Source organism: Equus quagga, chromosome 3, assembly GCF_021613505.1.
Source record: "Equus quagga isolate Etosha38 chromosome 3, UCLA_HA_Equagga_1.0, whole genome shotgun sequence".
NCBI classification, from domain to species: Eukaryota; Metazoa; Chordata; class Mammalia; order Perissodactyla; family Equidae; genus Equus; species Equus quagga.
In genome coordinates, this window is record NC_060269.1 from 74,584,694 (window position 1) to 74,606,698 (window position 22,005).

General features: G+C 44.1%; 2 protein-coding genes across 3 annotated transcripts in view; one reads left to right on the top strand and one right to left on the bottom strand.

Annotated features, from left to right (window-relative positions):
• Positions 1–527: 527 nt before the first annotated feature.
• Positions 528–2,225, bottom strand: LOC124236790 (sterile alpha motif domain-containing protein 1-like). The gene is made up of 2 exons (XM_046655744.1): positions 1,424–2,225; positions 528–781 (listed from the first exon to the last, which is right to left on the bottom strand). Exons 1-2 carry the CDS (start codon positions 2,223–2,225, stop codon positions 528–530), a joined length of 1,056 nt encoding a protein of 351 aa, XP_046511700.1.
• Positions 2,226–2,434: 209 nt separating this feature from the next.
• PPP3CA (protein phosphatase 3 catalytic subunit alpha) overlaps positions 2,435–22,005 on the top strand; it is a 282,357-nt gene continuing 262,786 nt past the window's right edge. For both annotated transcript variants that reach the window (XM_046656313.1, XM_046656314.1), the window contains exon 1: positions 2,435–2,550. In XM_046656313.1, the coding sequence (XP_046512269.1) occupies positions 2,493–2,550 (58 nt within the window). In that variant the 5' untranslated portion in view covers positions 2,435–2,492. The remainder of the gene's footprint in view (positions 2,551–22,005) is intronic.

The window sequence follows — 22,005 nt, forward strand, 5'->3', positions numbered from 1 at the left end:
GCTCAAATTTTACGACAGTTCTACTGGACTCTAGGCTTTATTCAGGGCAAGGACCATTTAAAAATACCACCCCCTGCTCCCAGACAAATTATCTACCATAGTGTCTGGCATATAAAAGGAGCACAATCCATATTTATTAAATGTACTGTCTGCCTAATTACCACACACTATCCTGGGGTTGCAAGCTGGGCAGCAAAATCTTGGAGCCAGAGGCACACACCCCGCATGGTCTCCTTTTGCTAGGAGCCCTCCACAGAGGCTCACCTGCCTTCCAGTGTGAACTCCTATTCTTTGCAGGCCACACTGTTCAAGCCACACTCCAGCGCCATCAGTTAATTCCTAAACCTTATTTCCAAGTGTTAATTTTAATCTAATCCCTGTCCCCAAAACACTTCTGGCTCCATCTCCTAGCTCCCTAAGTCTTTCATTAGGCCTTTTACTGGGCTCATGGTCCAATCCAGAAAACAGGAAAAACCTGATATTGAAGGAATTTGGAAATAAAACAGGAAGGATGAAGGGTGAGAAATTTATTCAGCTCTCTCCATTATTCCCAAAGAGGCTCCAACCTCCTGGCTCGTCCTTGGCGTTGCGGTTAGTCTGCGAGGGTCTGTGCGGAGGTGACCTTCTGGCAGAGGGGGAGACCTGCTCCTCATTCCGTGGCGCGGCAGGCAGGTCAGAGAGGAGATCTGGGCTACTGTCACTCTGTGGCCTCCCGCATCCCGCATTCTTTCCTTTGGTCTCCTTCCAACGCGAGTGCCGATCCACCGTGGGCTTCGAGGCCCTGCAGGCATCGGGAGCACCAAGTGGGTGTCGGGTGATTGGAAGCAGTGGGGAAGGGAGATGTGGTGTCACCAGTCCCGACCAGTGGCTGCGTGAGCGCGTGTGAACAGGGAAAAGGCGCCCCTCTCCGGCGTTTCTCCCGCCCTCTCATTTCTCCCTGGAGACCGGCAGGGCTGCCCCGGGTGACTCAGAGCTGCCCGGGGTGGCTTGGATGCCCGTCCCCATCCTCCTTGGAGAGCCTGCTTCCACGTCCCCTAGCGCCCCGCACACCCGCCACGTCCCCGGCCCTCGGCGCTCGAGGGCGGCCCCCTCCTCGGAAGGTGTGGGTGCATGGGTGGGAAACATTAATAACCACCACACCACCCACAAAAAAGCCCCAACAGCAAAAACCACCGTACACTCATCACAGGCAGAGCCCGTCTCCCCAAGGTAAGCTGTTTATTCGTCGCCGATTTGGCGATGCCCCCAGGACAGCTGAGGCAGCGACAGCCGCGGTGCGGCGGCCCGAGCCCCCAGCGCTCTTCCTTCCCCCGCCCTCCCTCGGCCGCTCGCCCCACCCCTTCCCTTCTCCCCGCCTCCTCCCTTCGTGCCCTCTCGCGGGCCACGCACACACCCGGGACACCCTTGGCACCGGGCTACTCACACTGCGGCTGAGCCGGGCTGGCCTGGCACGGCTGCCAGCGCGGCCGGGGTGTGTGCGCGGGGCAGGGGCGGAAGCCCAGTGGGTTGGGGTGGAGCCCCTCTCCTCCCAGCGCGACCCCCCGCCCATTCTCCTTCCCTAATCCCAGCCTTGCAGCCACACTGACACCTGAGCGGGGACCGGGCGGGGGAGGAGCACGCCCGCCCGACTGGCCGCGGAGAAAACAGCGCGCGGGGCGGGGACGGCGCGGCAGGGGGCGGGGCGAGCGGGGAGGCCGTGAGTGACGCGCGCGCCAGCCAACGAGCGCCCGCAGCTCCGACGTCGGGGCGGGAGCGGGTGGGCTCCGCGGGGAGGAGGCGGCGGCCGGGGCGCGGGAGGCGGGGGCCGGCAGGAGGAAGGGGCGGAGGCGGCGGTGGAGGCGGGCGCGGTGGCGGCGGCGGCGGCGGCGGGGAGGTTGTGCCGGGACTGTCTGCCGAGCTCCGCAGCTGTGCCTGTGAGTGAAGGCGCGCGGGCGACGGAGGGGAGCGTGGCGAGCGCGGAGCGGGACGTCTCCGGCGGCTGCGGACGGCGGCGCTCGGTGTGGGGAAGCAGCGGCGGCGGCGGCAGCGGCGGCCGCCTTTCCGCCGCCGGGGACGCCGAGGCGCGGCTGGTGGCACTGACATCGCGGCCCTGCCTCTCCTCGCTCGCCCCCGGCCCTCCCCATGTGATCGGCTTTAATCCCGGCAGTGTGCGCGCGTGGGGCTCCATTCCGCGGTGCCCGGTCTCCGCGCCAGGGTGGGTGCTCGGTTGCGCTCCTCCTCCCCATCCCCCTTCCCCCAAGAATAAAAGAAGAAGCGAGAGGCGTGCTCGGAAAATAAATAAATAACCACCACACGCGCGCAGCCCGGAGCGGAGTCGGCGGGGCTGGCGGCGGCGGCGCGCGCGGAGAAGGCAGCAACTTTCCAGCCGCTCGGCGCGGAGCTCCCGGCGAGCGGCGTGCAGCGCGGCGGCGCGGAGGGTCTGGCCCGCCGGTCCGGTCGGGGTGTGCAGTCGGACGGACGAGCAGCGCGTCGCTGTGCTCCGGCGGCTGGAGATGTCCGAGCCCAAGGCAATTGACCCCAAGTTGTCGACGACCGACAGGGTGGTGAAAGGTAAGCTGCGCGCCCCGGCGCCCGGGGGCCGTGCCGCAGCTCCCGGCGGCTCGCGCCCCTCCCCCGCCCCGGCTTCTGCTCCGGCCGCCGACCTTCTAGGATATTGTGCAACCCTGGAGCCCCTCCCACGCGCGCCCTGCCCCCACGCCACCCACCCGGCCCGCGGGGGGCATTTTTGCGGACGGGGGCGTCGCTTGGCAAATGGCTGAGCCGCGGGGAGGCGGCGGCGGGGGTGGCGGCGGCGGGAGGGGGCGCCCGGGGGTGGTTGCTGGCAGGGTGTAGCTGCTGTGACAGAAATAGGAAGTGGGTGGCTGCTGCAGGCTTGCATGGGATCGGGTTTATGGTTTTTTTTGCAGAGGGAGGGGTGATTTATGGCTTTTAAAAAATTAATGTGGCATTTTTATGTGGCCGTGGCTCTCCGCCGGCCGCCTCGCTCGGGCAGGGCTCCCTCCGCGCCCCCTCCCCCTCGCCCGCGCCCTGGAAGGGCCTGCACAGCGCTCGCGAGAGCGCGGGGGAGCGGGGCGGGGGAGGGGGCGACCGGGGCACCGCCCCCGCCTGGGATTCCCCCGCGGGCCCTGGCCGCGCGCCCCGGCGCCCCCGGTGCCCCCGCCGGCCCGTCAGGCGCTTGCCAGGTCCGCGTGGAGCACACCTCCCGGGGTGACCTCGCCCGCGCGCCCCCTCCCTGCTCCGGGACCCCCTCGTCCACGGGCTGGTGGATTCCTGAGGCTGGCCCTCCTCCCCTGCCCGGGGATCGCAGACCCCTGGCGGGGATGGCTCTGGGGTTTCTGGTGAAGAGAAGCCGGGATGCGTGGGGTGAGCAACGGAACAGGCAGTGTCGCGCGGTGGGCGTCCGCCGTCCTCGTTGTTTTCTGTGTGGAGTGGGGGAGGAACCGTGCTACGAATCCTGGAAGGACGAGACAGCAGAGCAGATCATCCAGGATTAAGTAGTATCCCTCATTCCTGGGTCAGGACTCCAGAGCAAAGCAGGGACGGGCTTGGGCTAGGCGCGGAGCTGGCCTCTGAAATTGGAAAGAGAGAGAGAGAGTGTGTGTGTTGTATGTAGAACAGAGATAGGATCTAATGTGGCCAGAGCATGCAACTAGAGCGCAAGGCAATAAAGTCATTTGCACCATGAGCACTTAGTGAAGTAACCCAGCAGCCTAAAGACTAGGATGCATAAGTTCTTCTGGGGCTTTGGAACTATTCATCGCTCCATTCAGGTTTGCTCAGTTTTTAAAGTAATGCGTGTGTTCGTTCGTGGTGATGGGAGAAATTGTGTTCTCTTTTTTAAGAAACAGAGAATAAATATCTTCTTTTGTGTTGGTTATATTAGAACTATTCCTGGTTCAGTGCAGTATTCATACACCTAAGAAAATAGGAAATACCTCTGCAAATATGACTTGAAATAGGACTACGGATGCACAGTTATTCTTTCTGCAGGCGTGGATCCTCATGTCAACAGTCAGTTCACATTCATTCAGCAGAACTATGTTTTGTATTAAGGGCTTTTTGTTGACGTTTTCAAAAATTAAGACTCTGCTGAAATAGAGACCAACAAGTCTCTCTCTAGTGTGTGCTGTTTAGGTGTAACTCCAGTCTGTATGTTACGACCACCTGTTTTCAAAACAATTAATGTAAAGCTTACAATTCAAATGATAGCAGTAAACGTGTCTGCAGTTAAATAAAAAACAGTCGTGTGCACATAAGGTCATGTTCCTTATTTTAAATCACAAGTGTGGATTCTTAATGTAAATATAAAATTGTCATCAAGCGAAGAATGTAAAAATAATTGTTCGTACGTTCTGGCTAGGTGTCTTTACTAGTTAATGTGAAAGAGCCCATTCAACCATTCCATGGCCATTTCATCTTGCTTTCTTCCAATGCAATATTATAAATATTATTATAAATGGCTTTTCATTATAAGGGTACCTATCCACCCATAATTCCACAAATCTGGTTTGCATATTTTTGCAGAACTGATTTGCAAGTGTGGGTAATATACTCAAAATAGGAAAAATTAAGTATGTATTTGTTTTGATACAGATCTTGATGTGAAATTTTAAATGTGAAATTTAGAAAAAAGTTTTGTTGCTGAATCCTGATTCTAAGATGGACACACTCTTCCTATTTCTCCTATGCTTTCTTATAGACTTTATGTTGTTGGCTTTTTAAAATACTGGATTAAACATTTTGTCACACATATGAGTTTTACGATTATTTGAGATAATTTTGATTATCAGTCTTCTATGAAATAGCACTTCCCTTTGAATATGAGTAGGAAGTACAGATATACTGAATGGAAAAGAGAATACCAAATGATTTTTCATTTTTACGAGAATTAGATAATACATAGTTCACGAAAACATGACTTTACGCTAAATTTTGTTAGAATTTCTTGTCAGCGGTCTGAAATTGACTTATTCTTTAATGCAGTAAAGGGTATCTTTGGCAAAACTTATGAGCTTTTTAAGCTTTCTCTCTTTTCGCAGTGTACAGATAGTAGTATTTGCTTATGTACGGAAGTGAGAAATATTTTGGATCATTATCACCATGGCATGCCATGGCGTTTGTTCAGAGTCATCTTCATTAGTGTGACCTGGCTTTTGTTGTTTAACAAATTGCTTTTTACAAATAAAGCTGTGCTTGTGGTTTTGTTTGCAGTAGTATGATGATGTGTTGGCTTTCTTGGTTTGTACTTCCAGAATGCAACTTTAGAAAGGTGGATTGAGTTTGTTTCAACTCATTCTGCAATTTTTCAGGTTTGCAGCATCTTCTGGAGTGTGTTCAGAGTCCCTAATCAGTTTTCTAAACCTTAAAAATGAAAGGGAATGGCAGCATTGAGGATGAAAAGCATTCATTTACCTCAGGAAAAAGTTACTTCATTTAGCAAAATTGGTGCTGTTTCTTTTTGACTGTTCTTGGATAAAAACAATGGAAAGTGTAAAAATTCAGAGAAAATGTCTTGGTAATGCCATTTGTTGGAAATCAGAATAATTTGATCCATTTACTGTTTCACATTTTCTTTTAAAGCGACATTGCATAACTGTAAGGCAAAAGACCGAGTGTGATAAATGGAGGAATAACTGTTCCCCCTCGACACCCACATAGTCGGGTTTTTCCCTGCAGTGGTGCTCCGCAGGCCTCGTTCCAAACTTTGGCCTCTCTTCCTTTCTTCTTGCCTGTGTCTGCCTTGAACCCCTCGTCTGGTCTGGCCCTAAAATTGCCTCCTGGCTGTGGAGCTGTGCTGTGACCGTGAAATACTTGGAGGAGATTGAACTGTGTGATGAGTGCCTTGTTGTGTTATGTCTCTTGCCTTTCCTTTTGTTCCCATCTCCAGGTATTTTGTAAGGGGCCTTCTGCCTTAACCCAAACTGATTTTAATGGTAGAAATTCCAGATGCCACGGCAGGTGGTTTTGAGGGATAAACTCCTGGGAGGAGTTTTGGGGAATTTCTCAAAAACTCTAGGTAGGGAACTCCAGTGCTGTGTGTCATATTGCTTTTGGATGCAGCGAATGCAAAAAAGGAGTTGTCTTTCTCTGTATTGTCAGCTTATATACTATTCTGTAGACACAGTGCGTGTAGGGAAGTTCTGAAAACATATCTAAGATCGTATAAGCAAGAAGATGGTAGCTAAGTAAAATATTAAGTAAACAAGGATTTAAGCCAGCAGGGTTTCTAGTTGAGTGAAATTGGCAATACTACTTAAAAAGAAAACAAAAATATGCTACATCAGTGAAGTGTTGTGGTTGGATCTTGAAATGGAGTATTAAATAATGCCATTTCTTTGTGGTGTGTCAAGAAGAGCTCATTGTGAATTTATTTTACTGACGTTTGTTACTGTTGGTCGAGTTATTCCATGTATCTGGTTTTCCATTTGAGTATAATAAAACCTCCTTAATTCAGTGTCATTAATTGAAACCTACTGTGATTAAACATCAGTGCTTGGTGCTGAAGTTTACATCAGCACTGGATGTGGAGAAAGGGCTCTGCTAATCTAAGTTTTAGTACTATAAACAGCACCATTTGAGCATATATAGTGTGCTTAAGAGAACAAATTCTTTTCAGGACTTCGTGAACGACATGCAAATTAATGCTGTTACTTACAAATTAGATTGATCTGTTCATTAATATTTCCTTTCAGGATTTCTACTGTAAGATATAACACAAGAGCATTGTTTTCAGAACATTCTGTAAACTTAAGGCTTAAAGCAACAATTGAGACTGGGATTCAGAGAAATTCCAGTGATTCCAAAATGCCATTAATTAGAAGAATTAACATTTACAAAATAGTAGTTTTTGAGGAACTGTGGGGAAGAACCTCTACTTTAAACGAGTAATTCGTTGTAAGATGTCCGGTTAAAATGTGAAAAAAGTAACACCTTAGAATCTAGTTAAAAGTTTACTCCAACATTTGTTTATATTAGTTTAAAAATATGCCTTTTTAAAATATGTTTCTTTATGACCTGTCTTTATTGTAATTTTAGAGATATGAAATATGACTTTGATAAACTGTACATTTGTAACTTTCATAATTGGTCTCTTGTGCTTTTCCTTATCTTTTTTGTGTCAGCTATGTGTAAAGTTGAAACTAATTATGAAACCAAATAAAGAATCCATTTAGAGTGACCTCATTGGTAAACATTTTTCTAGACATCCTGTCCTTTTAGAAAATCCAGTTAAATTACCATTTTGAAAGTTTTGTGAAACTATTGCACACCTCCAGAATTATAATGATGATGATTCATGATATGAAACTTTGATAAATACTAAAAAAAAATTTTGTCAGTTTTTTCAGCAACTTTTTGGTGTAGCATTCTCGATATTCAAGAGAGACAGAGTGATATTTTGAATTCCACCTTTCTTAATTCCACTGTTACCTATTACAGTGTCACTGGCTACTTTCCCCGTACATAAAAGGGTAATCGTTGCACTCACTACTTGAGAACCAGAGGATCATTAAATGGGATTTGAGAGCCCGAGTGGTCATACTTGGTCTTCTTGCTTGGGCATGACAATTCAGTCAGTGCTGACATGGAATTACAAATGACAACGTGTTAGTGTATTCTCAGGGTCACTCAAGAGTAGTCAGAACCATTAATATTGAAATCCATAAATATCTTGGGTTGACAACAGTAGTTTATGGTGACGCTTACTTTATGGTTGAAGAAATGGAGAGAGAATAGATAGAACGGCCGGTCACAGGTGGGATCTGAAGGCAGGTAAGTGTCAGCAAATTCTTTCCTTTAGCAAAGGTGCTCTTCTCTCTTGAAAATCTGTTTGAAACTGTCACTTCTTTTCCTATATTTAAGATAATCACATTTTGTTTTGAATTTTGCTATACTGAATTACTAGCTATATAAAATAGCTTTATTAGGAGAAGCTTTTATGTCTCTGTATTTAGCAGAAATATAAAGTCTCATGATAAATGTTACAATCTGGTTTGATCTTGGCATGAGGTTCCTAACAGAAAACTGTTAAATGCTGTTTTCTATTCAGGTAAATACATGCACAGAAATAGAAGTAAGACAGTCTCCTGCTGAGGAGCTTTATTTACTTTTATTTTGAAGGGTGTTATGGTAAGTCTCTTTGGACTCATACTGTTGCTCTGGTTTGAGGGTTCTGTTAATTTCTAGAGGCAGCTCAAGTGAAAATGGCAGCCACTGCTGCTTCAGTGTTCCACTTCTTTTTTAAGGACAATCATCAGGTGGGAATGATATAGCCACTGAAACAGGATTTCAGTCTGTAAACTAAGGCTTCAGTAGTCTGAACATTTTCAGCATTTTCAACCCATTTTATTTAGCACTATTTTCATCTCATGAATTCATCAAGCTGTGTTCATTGATAAACCATCAATTTTATTTCATGTAAGAAGTAAAATAAAAAATTTCCTGTTTCTCTGGGGTTAGGTGTTTTGAATAATGGCTTAATCAGAGGGACTATCAGCGTGTGGGCCTAGACTATTGCTGCGATCTCAACTCTGTTTCACATAAATGTGCACTCAGGTAGGTGAAGCCTTGGATGTTAACAAAATGCAAACCCTGACTGAGGAAGCAGGAATTGTTTATTCAAATCCTGCATTTTTGGAATTAGATGGATCCTTTTGGAGACCATCCTAAAGAGGAATAGAACTTTGTTTTTCTTTTTTTATTCCCATAATCCATGCTTTTGCCTCACAGCAAAGGATATTACAAGTCTCCTTTAAAAAGATGGTCTGTCTGACTTTCTGTGAACTTCTGCTGCTTGCAACTGGAGATTCTGTGCATGTCTGCAAAGGAGGCGAGCAGGCAAGTCGAAGTCAGAGATTTATGTTAGCAGCTGCTCCACATTGTGATGGACCGCCTTAAAATGTTTGTCAACTTCAGGTACTTTCTACAGTTATGAGACCAGAAGAATGATGGTTGATGTTTAAAGAGTTTTATTCATACGGAGCTAAACTGAGAAAACATTCCCGTCAGCTCCGAGATTCTAAGACTTAAAGAGTCTCTATATAGCCCCAGTTTTTTTTTTTTGAGAGGAGCTACTACTGATTTAAAATGTTCAGTTGTCTCTCTGTAGCATTAGAATGTTTTAGAAATTCTAGTGTCTCAGTGTGTAAACTGTGTCTCCCAGGTGGCTGCATATACTTGGAAGTTACATAAAATTATTTGTTAACATGTGTCTTCAAAGTTTTAGTTTGAATAATTTGGTCATTGAGCTAATGGTGCCTAACTTAATGCCTTGATTATTATGCACTGAATAAATTCTTATGAATGATTGAGGCATTGCAAAGTTCTCATGTGCCTCAAACAATAAATGGAAACAGGTTACATGTTTATTTTGAGTACATTATGTTAAGTTCCGATTCTTTGTAAATGGTTCTGTGTGGTGACTGACTGGTGAATTGAAACGCTTTCTTCTTCAGCCGTATCAGGGAGTTGAGTATGAGAAGCAGGCATTAATAAGGTGACACAGTTAGATTGAGGGCAGTTTTGTCGTTTGGTCATTTGGACTGGCTTTTTGTCAGTCCTTTTCAACTTAGCATATTAGCTTGAACTTGAAAGCTTTCTTTGTTTTTGTTGCATTTCTCCTTAGGCTGGTCAGTTTTTGACAAGTGAAAAAAGATATGTTAATCATTCAGTGTTTGATTTATGGGGTGATTTATATATTTCAATTATTGTCCAGACTTGGACTTGAAGAGAAAATGGCCTGGCAAATTTCATGAAAACCAAACCAAACCCTCTTCCTTTGTTTACATCTCAATTTATCATTTTCTGTAATGCTTTTGTAATCCAGAAATGCAGCCTTCTCCGACATAACCTCCTGCCCTCCTCTGGGCCCCAAAACGTCATTGGATGCCCTCCTGTGGGTGGACATCTGGGCTGTGACAAGTTAAAAAAGAAGTGGCAGCAACTCTGCTGACTCCTTGTATTCGCTAAGTGGGCTTTAAGCCATCCACTGACATTGTTTTTAAACATCTTGTAGGCTATGCCATTTTATCAAATTAAATTAAAAGCACTATGTGTTCTCTTAAAATGACAGAACCTGAGTTGGGACTTCAAGTTTGTGTTGTTGCTTTTTTTGCTTTTTACAAAGGAATTAAAAATTTTTTTATTATTAAGCCTGGCCTTGTTGGTCTGTTTTGCATATTCAGTGCTAATAAAGTATGCACATACCTCTCTGTGTGGGTCTGATTATTGGCATGATAAGAGTTCTTATCATTTAATTCTCCTCATTTAAGCTTCATTTCAATTGTCGCCTCCCCTGGGACCCACATCTCCTGAAACCCTCACCTGGAGTAAAGGGACTCAGCCTCTTGGTTCCCACAGAGGACGTCTGGAACAGAGCATCTTCTGTGATGATTTCTTTACCTGTCTGCCCCTCCTCCCCGGAAGTGGAGAGCCCAGGAGAGGGGGCTGTCTCCATTTACCTTTTATCTTTAGTCCTAGCACAGTGTCTGCTAAGGAATAGGCATTTGATGCATGGTTGTTGAAAGCATGAAATTAGAGATAAAAGATAAGAGGAATTTATATTTCTAAATTATAGAGTTCTTTTTCTCTTAGGAAGTTTGGTGGATCTTATATCATGGGCAGCTTGCAAACATCTGATGAGTTTCTGGATCTTTAGGTGCCAGTCCTATAGAAGGTTTTTCACATGAGTTTTTGAAATACTCTGTTTCATTAACTGGGATCATATGCTTTTTGCCCAGAAAGCCAGCCTGTGGAAGCGTAACTGGAGGAGTCGCTCCCTTACCCCGAGGTGCTTGGTTCTCAGTGGCTCTTTGTCAGTTACAGGGCATACAGGTAGGCAGTGGTTTCTTCCTCAGGAGGGCTGGTGATGATGCCAGGCTGGGATACAACGTTGTGACAAGCATCTGGGAGGCCCAGATTTGACTTCAGTTATATTGCTTGCTTAGAGAAATGCACAAATGCAAATGAATACATTTAGGAATCAGAGCAGAGATGTAAAACAGGCCACAGGCCCCAATCAGAAATGTCTGTGTGATACTGAAAAAAAATCTTCAGGCTTATCGCATGAGTACAGGCTGCTTGTGAGTCCGCTCTCTTGATGGCATGTCTGTGTGGTGAATGTTTTTAGGAAAACTCGGCTCTGGGATCCACTGCACCAGGGGGCAGTGCAGTGAGGCACCTGCTCTCCTCCCGCTTCTTAGAGAGGACCGTTGCACCTGCCCTCGCCCAGACTTGGTCATGTGGCTCCCCATTACAGCAAGCTGACCAGGGCTCTCCAAGCTCTGGTTAATGGGCCAGGATTTCATCTGTCCCACTAGTGCAGAGGTACTTTTCTTTCAAGGAGTGTAAGACTGGGGAAACTGTAGTTTCCTACAGAAGAGCTCATCGTTGTCAACTTCTACCAGTTAGCCTTCAGCAGCCAGGAGGGAACCTCTCTGTTGCCCCCACCTCTGGTCAAAATTCTACCTGAGTGCTCTGTCTCATTCCATGTGCATTTCTGGAAATGGATGTAGAAAATTTGGAGTTTGTTAAAAAAAGAAAGGTCCTCTCCTGAGTGATTAAAGGACATAAAATCATGACAGGATCTGAGAGATTATTCAGTCTGAATAAGAAAAAGTTGAGTGGTGATTTAACTGTAGATTTCAAGTATTAAAGAGTCTCTTTCTACGGTGGGTCCCACTCAGATGTTCGCAACTATTAGCTGAGTAAGAGAAAATGCTATTTGAACGCATCAGGGATTTAGCTGACTTTTTTTTTTTTTAACCATTCAAGGGCATTTAACATGGGCATGGATTATGGGGATATTTTGAACGGAGAGAATAAGTGATTCTCATTTATTTGGGTTATTAAATGTGATCTAAATCTAAAATTAGGTAATTTTGAAGTTGGAAGAAACTTTGGAAATCTGACTTCCCGTGTGGCCAGAGCCAGTGCTCTGATGCTGTCCTGGGGAGAGGGGCTGGGAGGCATGGGGAACCTTTCATCTGTTACCCTTGCTCATGTCTGAGGCTGAGCAAAACAAACAAATTGGACTCTCAGAATTGAGGGTGCATCAGACATCTAGCTCAGGCCATCCCCAGCGTGGAGCGCCCTGTCCATTCTCCCTGGTGGATGATGATCCCACCGCTGTGTGAACACATCGCATGAGGAGGAGCTCCTTGCTTCCTAAGACCTCCTGCTCTGTCCTCACCATTTCTGCTTGCCAGAATGTTTCCTTATGTTTGACCTCAATGTTCACATCCATTGTTCCTAGTATTGCCCTATAGAGGTCTGTAAAATGAGCCTTATCTGTCTTCCACAAGAGAGCTTATTAGATATTAAAAAGAGCTTTCATGTAAGTCTTCTAGCTATTCCCCACGTGGCATGGTGTCTGGGTCCTTCTGCATCCTAGTATCCTTCCTTGAAAACCGTGTTGGGTTGTCAGGGTCTCTTGAAGATGGAGAAGTGAGCAAAGGTTCATCCCTGTGAAACCGTGGAGCCTCCAGCACCTTGGGCTTGGTGGTGTCCATATTCTGCCTTGTCCTTCTGTGTCTTCACGCTAACCTTTAAACTTGCTGGAGCGCAGGTCCTTCACTGGCTTGCCCCGTCCAGAATCCCTCCCATGGTGTCACTTGGCTGGATGAGGACTGCGCTGTGTTGGTGCTTACTCCTCATGCCCTTCCTATTGAAATCCCCTCCGATTGTGTCTTCTCCCAGTCCCCCTACAGCTCTAAGGCGTCAAATACCTAATTGACTCTATAAGTAGGAGCTTTTCAGAAAACCTGGATGGCAGATGAAGTTTAACTGACTTTCTAGAGGTGTTGCTTTCATTTTGCTTGCTTTTATTGGTAATACAAGCAAGTAATAAAGACAGCATAATAGCATGACACCATGATGGTGGCAGTGGGGTCATTGAGGACCAGCCAAGTCCCTTGTTTACTTTTCAAATCCCATCACAAAGGCAACTCAGAAGGCACCCCACTTGACCAGAGCCCAACCTGCCTCCTCTGCCTGCTCTTACTTCTGGCTCCTAGTCTTTGGAGGTTGTTGATAAACAACTCTTAAGGCCATTGAATGTGGCTAACCCAGTGAGTTCCATTGTAATTTGATAACTAGTTTAAGTTTCACTGAGGCCTAAAAGAGGCCAGTGACTTCCAACTATGGTGTCACAACACATTTCTGTGTTACACTCAGCTGTGAAGTATTAACAGCCACTGATAGCAACCTTCAGAAGTTTGCAAATGACTTATTTAAAAATATCTGTATATAAAGTAGGGTGGATTCAAGTTCCACAGTAAAATGTTGCTTTTGCTTGCATTCTGATGTGTTTTCTCGGGCAGGTGAGGAAGGGGTGAAGCTGAGCTTTCATGGCGGGTGTTTGGCATAGCTTGCAGTCTTCTCGATCATGCAGTCTTCTCGATCATACCCATAGACCTTTTCATCACAGTGAAAGTTATGCATTCTTGTAATCTGTGGCAGTGTTTGCTTTATTTCTGTGAACGTTTTTGGGGATAGTTTGTTAGAATCTGGATTCACTCGTTCTAGTGTTTTATGCGAGTGAATGTCATGTCAGGTGCGTCTTGAAAGAAAAACAGGCCTGTGACTAGGGAGTTTGCCTTTGCCAGCCAGATCTGTGGGTTCAGTAGATCTTGAGACGTACAGCGTGGCACCTCTGGGGAGATTTCAAAGTATGTCATGTCTGAAATTCCATGATTAGTTATTTATTTAGGATAAGATGACCTTTAATGTAAGTTTCAAAAGTAACTGATCTTTCAAAAATAATTTAGGGAATTGACTAAATTTTTTTACCTTTGGGTGATACTGAATCCAGGAAAAATCCTGTATTTCAGGAGCCTTTTTGAGAGTGAACTTTCACGTCTCTTTTTAAACCGTATCCCATGCTTCTTGTAAGTATCACTCAGTTTTCCATACTGCTGCTCTGAAGTGTGATGTAATTGTGATTTCCCAGTCGGTAAACAGATTAACTAATCCATTATTGAGTTTAGAATGGTTGTTGAAAAAATATTCTTTCCTTTACTTACCAAACCATCCATCCTTCCATCCTGTCCATGTATGCATCAAAGTTTTAGTGCCCTCTTTTGCCTGGCTCTGTGCTGTGTTCTCTAGGCTTGATATAAAGTAGGCAATCTCTGAAGGTTACTGTCCAGTGTGGGGGGCGGGGGGGGGGGGGGGGGGTGGAGAAGCAGATCACAATATAAGTTGTAATTACTTTAATAGCAGAAGTTGCAACATGCTATGGAGTACAGAAAAGGGAATAATTAACTGTCTTCATAGACTGTACTTGGATTTTCTTGGCAAAAGCAAACGGAACCACTATTAATCTTCTCTGTGTGTAGTATATATAGGCACATCGTTAGGACATGGGCTTATTTTTAAATGAAGATGGCATAAAGGGTGCTGCAAAAGGAGTGATGATACCAGTGACACCTGGAATTCTCTAGCTGTTGTAGCTCATCTGCCCGCAAGGTGTATGAAGCAGGATCCTGGGCTGTTGAAGCTGGAAAAAGCCTTAGAAATCAACTAAACTGTCTTCCAAAAAAAAAGACCTTCCTGTTAAATGGTTAGTAAGCCTCCCCTGACCCCTCCAGATATTTCCAGTGATGGGTAGGCAGCATCAGAGTGTGAAAAGAATATTGGTTTACAGTTTGACAAACCTGCATTTAAATCCTGCTTTCCCTGTGTGCCAGCTGTGTGTCCATGGGGAAGTCAGGTAACTACACTGAATCCAATTGTTGTTACTGAAAAGTGGAAACGATAACACTAATTTTGCAAGGTGGTTGTAACATAAGGGGAATTGTATGTGAAATGCTTGCCCTGTGCCTGCTGGAAAAGAGCCCTCCATACATGTTAGTTATTGTTTTTTTTATTGTTGGACAGCTCCTTTGAAAGCGAAGCTTTCTGCGTCTAGCAGTAACCTGCATTAAAATTCACACTTCCTTACTTTCTACCCACTGTCCAATCCATTGTAGTCTGGGGACCTCTGCCACCTCTCTGAGACATTTTGGCAAAGGTCAGCAATGACTGTCCAGTTGCTGGCTTCTGTGATATTTGACATGATGAGCTGTCTCTTCTTGAAATGTCCTTATTGGCTTTCATGGATTTCCTCTTGTCTCTGACTTGTTTTCCAACTCCTTTTGACTGAATCCTAAATCCTGATGTTGCTTTATCCCTTTACAAGTTCTTCCAGGCAATTTCATCTCCTTACTCTCAGAGGATTGACTACTGGTTATAGGCAGATGACTAACAACATGTGTATTTGCAACCTAGTCTTTTCTCTGGAGCTTTCTCTCAACCCTATTTATAGGAGTTGCTGTGGATGGCTGTGGTGAAAATAAAGTGGGGTACTTGTTGCTCAGTGGTTCCTGCTGGGTGATGTTACCTCCATCCATCCAGTTAATTAAACCTGTCATTCAACTGAGGTCTTTTAGATTCTTCACGGAGTGCTGAAGTAGCCCCAACATTAGCCTTTTGCTTTCAAACTTGTCCTCTCTCATCCGTTAATTTTCCCACATTGTCAGCAGAGTGATCATTTTAAAATGAACATCTGATTATGCTAATCCTGTGTCTGGTGATTGATCTTTTTCTTACTAATTTCTAGGAACTCTTTATATATTATGGAATTTGCCCCTTATTGCATGAATTTTAAAAGTATGTATAGCGTATGTCACATCGTACTGAATTTGTTTTAAGTCTCTCCAATGTATTCCAATACAGGGTCTTGGGAGCAGGGAGAACATTTTTTACTCATATGTGCATTCTCAGTGCTTCCTGGGTTTGGTCTATGTAAAGTTGACTGAAGTAAACTGAACTACTTAAAAATCCCAACGATACCTTTCAGGCTCTGTATTTATCTCTGCATGGAACACTCTGGCTCATTATTGTGTCCCTCTTCTGGGTAACACTGATCCCCTCAGGCACAGCTGTCTGCACTGCTTCTTATACTTTGTACATACAATGTATGACAAATAATTGCAGTAAATATTCGAAGTGTGAAATCATTGAGGGCAAGGCCTTATCTGCTTCATCTTGTCAGTGCTCAGCATGATGCCTGGCACATAATTAATCTTGTGTTTTCCTCCCCCCCCAGCAAACAAATCAACTGGAAAAGATATACCTGTTCGTCACAAAAACATAATGCTATTAGTACTTCCTTTATTTCCCCTTCAGTATTATACTTTCTCTTCAGGTAGCCCAAGTTCCAGTGCCCGTGACTCGCCCGTGACTGCTCCTCCCCCTCCCTGGGCATCTTCCTGTAAACCTGTAAGCCAGGTCTCCTTCACTCTGAATTTTGTAATTATTTTATAAAATGCTTAGCACCTTAATTAGATTTAATCTTGCTTACTTTGTCCCCTGGTCCTAGTTTTTTTAGTTGTTTTATTTAAATCTCTGGATTCTTTTACCTCTTCCTTTTAGTTATTTGCCCCAATTTATGTCCTGGGTAGATTTGCACAGGCCTTTATGTAAGCCTGGCAACCAAATGAATTTTTGGAGCCAGTCAGTTTGGATGAGTGAGTTCACACACCTTTTTTTTAGGTTTGCATATGTAACATGGGAAAAAATCCCACCTGTGTTTATCAGAAGCTGTGGCTTCTGCAGGAAAAAAGGGAGGTGCTTGAGTAGCTGTCGTCTTTGATCTTTTCCTCGCCTAATTGGTGTCTTTTTCTATGGCTCTACTTTGGAATGATACATTTTTTAAAAATCCTCAATGCATTTGCCTACCCTGAGATTTATTTTAATCTTTCTTTTCATTTCAGGAAGTGCAAGAAAGGAATTTTCCAGGGATAATGATTAGAGAGCTGGTGTTTTTGTTACTGGCGTATGTTTTGTAATACATTGTTTCACACGATTACAGTTAAAGAGAATACTTGGCTAACTTGTCACTTGCTTTACTTCTCCATAGGATCTTGCTCAAAGTAAGTAAAAAGATAATAAAGGGCCTTTATATTTTTTTTGAGCATTCTATTCTAAAAGTGTCAGTGACATTAATGTATGTGCCCTGCACGTGCCTCGGCTGATTTGGTCCTTCTCGCGGCCCGGAGGCTGGCGGGGCTCAGTGGTTCCGGGGTCGCAGTGCGAGTAAGCCGTGCCACAGGGATCTGGACTCCCAACGGTTTCGACTCCAGGTGTTGGGCGTTTCCCACCGCGACACTATGTTGAAGTGCGCGTGAGGCCAAATTCATTAAGTAGTATCAATGACTTGATAGAAAGTAGACTGGTTTGGGGGTTTGTTTTTATATAAAATATTGTTGCTTCTGGACGTTTTACTGGAACATCATTGGCCTTTTCTGTGGGAGAAAAATCTCACACTTTGGTGGGGCAAGCATTTCTGCTTCCTTTTTGGAAATATGTAGCTGAGGCTCACAAATAATGAGAGTGGACTGTAAACGAGGCTCTACTTGGCGTTACTGGCCGCCTCATAGTGGTACAAGACAGACTAACCTAAAACATGAAAAGAAGTGCTAACTGTGGGTTACACAGACGAGGTATTTTTATTGGACCTTTAGTTTTTCCTCTAGGTTAAAACTATGAAAAAAAAATCTAGTACTGGCTCCTGTTATGCTGTTGGCCTTTGTTTGAGAGACTTTGCTTTTTTATGTTCATTTTCATACTTTTCTCACTAAAGCAAATAAAGGAAGCCACACATAGCTGAAGTGAAAGCCACTTCAAGGAGACGTCACATGAAACATTTTGAGGAGGGAGTTATGTGGTTTCATCGCACCATTTTAGATGCAAATGCGAATTGTTTTGAGATCAGAATTTTTCATTTACCGCTTATAACTATTCCGTACTGTGACGAATGTGTGGGACTAGCCCAGTTGCACTTCGACTGATGTTGTAATTATTTAAAAGAAAAGAGTGATGATTCAGAATTTTAACGCTTGTCTGGGGCAGATGATTAGAGAAGTTTATTTCCTTGTTCACATGACTGCTGACTGCACTTCTGGCCCACCTGAAGCTGGTCTGAGCGCCTGGGAGCAGCCCCGGGGCTGCAGTGGTTGCCGGCCGCTGGCTCCGGCCAGGCCGAGGGTTTAGCACCTGGGGAGCCCCTGAGTCTGCACGTTCAGGGAGCTCCCGTTTCCGGCTGGGGCTCCGGCTTTCCTTTGCCTCATGGTTAATAGCTCTGTGTGTGGGAAAATTTCCCTGCTAGAATCCGCTTAGGTTCATATTTTCTTTTCCTCTCCTTTTCTCCCCTTGTAACATTTTTTTGAACCTTGGACTTCAAATATGACTTTTTTTTGGTGGTGGTTTAAAGGTGTTCATAGACACAAAGAAGAAAAAATTTGAATAACTTTAGTTCTTAAATAGGAGTACAACCAGGGTGGTTTCTTGACAGTTCTTGTTTTGTTAATATATATATATATATATTTATTGAAATATAAGGTATTTCATGGTCTGCAAAAACAAAACAGACCTGACAACTTTCCGGCCGTGTGTGTGTGTTTTAATTCTTGGGCCAGACCTTGCCTGAAATAAGCTTTACCTTTTAAGGAAATTGATACTCAGATGTGATTATGCCTCGTGTTTACTATTGCACACATAATTTATCATTAGGTTAGGAAGACTGTCAGCTAAGTCTGTATTCAAATAGGAATATCTAAGTACGAGAACCAGTGATGAAGCATTCCATTCGTTCCCTGTCTGGACCATGTGAGAAAGATGTAGGAAACAGGCTCGGATACTGATTTTAAAACGTGGTCTGAACTCGTGTCCTAAGAGTGAGATTGTAAAGTGGAAGATGAGCAGAGAGGGTGCTGCTTTTGAGAATTTCCCCAGGAATACGACTTCTGTGCTCACTTCGCTGTGGTTGCTCTTTCTGGAACTCGGAGGCTGACGTGTGGTGTGTTCCTGGCCTTAGGACGGAAGAGGCCTGTGCCCTTGGAGTCCCATTCAGTCACAGCGTTTGATTAGACCTCCCTTGGAATGGACGTCCTGAGACGCAGTGTGCCACTGTTGCTTCATAGTCTTAAAAAATGGAAATATGCATAGTTTTTCGTACATCCACTATTTTTAATAATTTTTCCCTTTCACTATGCTAAACGGTATATTATGTAATTGTGTACTTTCCTTCTGTGCAAGGTTTCCAACTATGAGGCTTTGTGAATGATTTGACTTCTGGAATGATAGAATTGTCTTCAATAACGTAAATTTATAGATGATTATGTAATTATGTTGTTGTTACGTTACTGATGATAAAGGTACCATCAGTCCTTATTTGAACTCCTGTCCTGTGAAGAGAGAGCACCAGAAGTGATATTTTGCTTTTGATTATTTGGCATGTATTCAAGACATTACTTTCCTTCTGAGCTGCTATCCCCGGCTGCTGTTGGGAGATGTTCATTAATGAGGGGAGTGATTTGGAGGAAAAGCCGTGGTAGCTATAGTCAGGGTGATAGTGTAGCAGCTGCAAGTGTGTTTGGCTGTAGGTCACCCTTACTCGATTTGTGTTGTCATGCAAGAAACCTTTTTATGCATTTACCTCAGGCCATAGCATTCTGGAAAATTCAGTACACATTACTTGTTGCTGTTTCTGAGGGAATCTGGTCTAGAATGTTAAGAAAGGTAATAGAAAGGGCTGAAATAGCAGGATGAGGGCACACCATCTTCAGTCTTCACAGACCCACTTGTTTCTGTTTTAGAAACACTTTCCCATTCTCTTTGCTTCTCTTTAAATTGAACCCTTTTGGATTAAAATTAAATTTATGATGTGAGTTGCTTGGTGTCACTTATTTTTTTAATGCTATTTCCTTTAACTCCCATGGGTTATCTTTGTGAGGTGGCTAATATGAAAACCTGTTTTATTGAAGAGTGGTCTGTGGATCAGAGAAGTTAAATCATTTGTTTCTGATCACAGAGCTAATCAGTGGTGAAGCTGAGATTCAAAAACAGAACATTTAAAAATTATGTTGAAAGATTTCAGATATCCATAGAAGTTGAGTGTCCCACCGGTTAATCATCGAGATGTCCAGATTTCACTACAGTTGCTTTATCTGTTCCTTTTTTCTTTGCTGAAGTATTTTAAAGCAGATGCCAGACATCATGTTATCAAATGTGCAAATTTTGACTCTGGGGTGAACGTTTTATCTCTGTACCAAATGGTCTAAATATAGGAGAGAATGACATAATATGAAGACTGTAAACAAATAGAAGTCATATTTTTCTAGAAAACAAATATGGTATCCGCATTCAGTTTTCTTGATATGGTAGTCATAATTTACTAATTTATTAATAAAATAGTAATGAAATATCTAATACTTCTTGAGTACTGATACTGGGCTAGGAACAGCCCCTCTTCTCAGTTCATTTAGTTCACAATAACCCTGCGTTCTAGAATCATTTCTTGTGGGTTCGTTTCTTTTTAAAAATAAGTATCTATTTACATAAAAGTGGAATATTCTCCGTTGCCCTAAGTTGGAATATCTTTTCCCCTCCTCCTCCCCTTTATATTAGTTACAATGATATGTCGACGGAGGGATAGGAGGTTGCTGCTCAGAAGTGTAGGCCATAGACCAGCAGTGTCGGCATTGCCTGGGAGCATGTTAGAAATGCAGAATCTCAGGCCATGATCCAGATCTTTTGAATCAGAATCTGCATTTTAAATAAGATCCTCAGGAGATCTGTGTGCATGTTAAGGTTTGAGAAGCCCTGGATAGCATTTAAAAATGCCTCCCCAGCATGGCTGCACATTCCAGTCACCTGGAACACTTGTAAAGCTCCCAGTACCTGGCCCTGACCAATGATATTAGACTCTGGGGGAGGCCCCAGTATCAGTTGGGGTTTTTTTGAAGTCTCCCAGGTGATTCTTAAGTTCAACTAGGCTTTAAAATACACTGGTTTAATAATTTCCATTCTGTTTCAGCTACTTACCTCTGAACAAAACATTTCATCTTGTAAATCATATATTGAAAATGATGCTATCAATATAAGTGAGAATGGAAGATGAAAGAAATTCTGGGTTTGCACTTAATCTTTTTGGTGACGGTAATTCACTGATAACTCTGTAGACAGTAATTCCCTTATATGCAGGACTGGGCTTCCTCATTGTTCTTATCCTTCCTTGGTACTAGGGAATGAAAATGCTGCCAACACTCATTGCCGATTTTTGTTCTGTTTTTTCCTTCAAGTGAAGAAGAATTATACAGAGGGTGGCAGGGAGATATGGAATAGCAAATGGATAAAAACTGGATTAGGAGTCATTAAATACATTCATGAGATTGCACTGAATAGGAGTCTAAGTATTTTAACTTTGTTCTTAGATTTTTTTCCTGTAAGTACATGGACGTTTGTTTATCTTTAAGTCAGTGACTTCAATTCCAGGCATATACTGTTCATTCAGCTGCAGTTACTGAGTGCCTCGTGCATCCACATGGACAAAGTAGAAGAAGGCACCTGAACAGTGGAGAGAAATGGAGTAGTCATGTGTCCCTGACTCTGAGTTGCATGTGGTGGAGTGCTTTAGAGCATGGGCTCTGCAGCCCAACTGCCTGCATCGAATCCTGGCTTTGCTGCTTATTTGCTGTGTGACCAGGGACAAGTTAATTAGGTGCCTCAGTTGTGTGTGTGTTTTTCTTTAAGTCTGTAAAATGGGGTAATAATAGCACCTACCTGTAGGGTTGTGGCAATTCAATGAATTAATCCATATGTAAAGCACTTAGAAGAATGCCTGTACCAAGACAAAAATCAACGATTGTTGGAGAGGATGTGGAGACAAGGGAACCCTCATAGCCTGCTGGTGGGAGTGCAAACTGATGCAGCCACTACGGAAAGCAGTATGGAGATTTCCTCAGAAAATTAAGAATAGATCTATGTATAATCCAGCTATTCCACTGCTGGGTATTTATCCAAAGAACTTGAAATCAGTGATCCAGAAGGTTTATGCACCCCTGTGTTCATTGCACTAGTATTCACAATAGACAAGACATGGAAGCAACCCAAGTGCCCTTCCACAGATGACTGGATAAAGAAGATGTGGAATGCATCTGGAAAGGAATACTACTCAGCCATAAAAAA

Excerpts from the sequence above, each read along its gene's own strand:
- LOC124236790 (XM_046655744.1), bottom strand. The coding sequence starts at position 2,225 with ATGGGGAGGAGGAGCGCAACCGAGCACCCACCCTGGCGCGGAGACCGG. Across the intron at positions 782-1,423 it reads CAGCCCGGCTCAGCCGCAGT|GGCCTCGAAGCCCACGGTGG; the intron begins GTGAGTAGCCCG and ends CGATGCCTGCAG.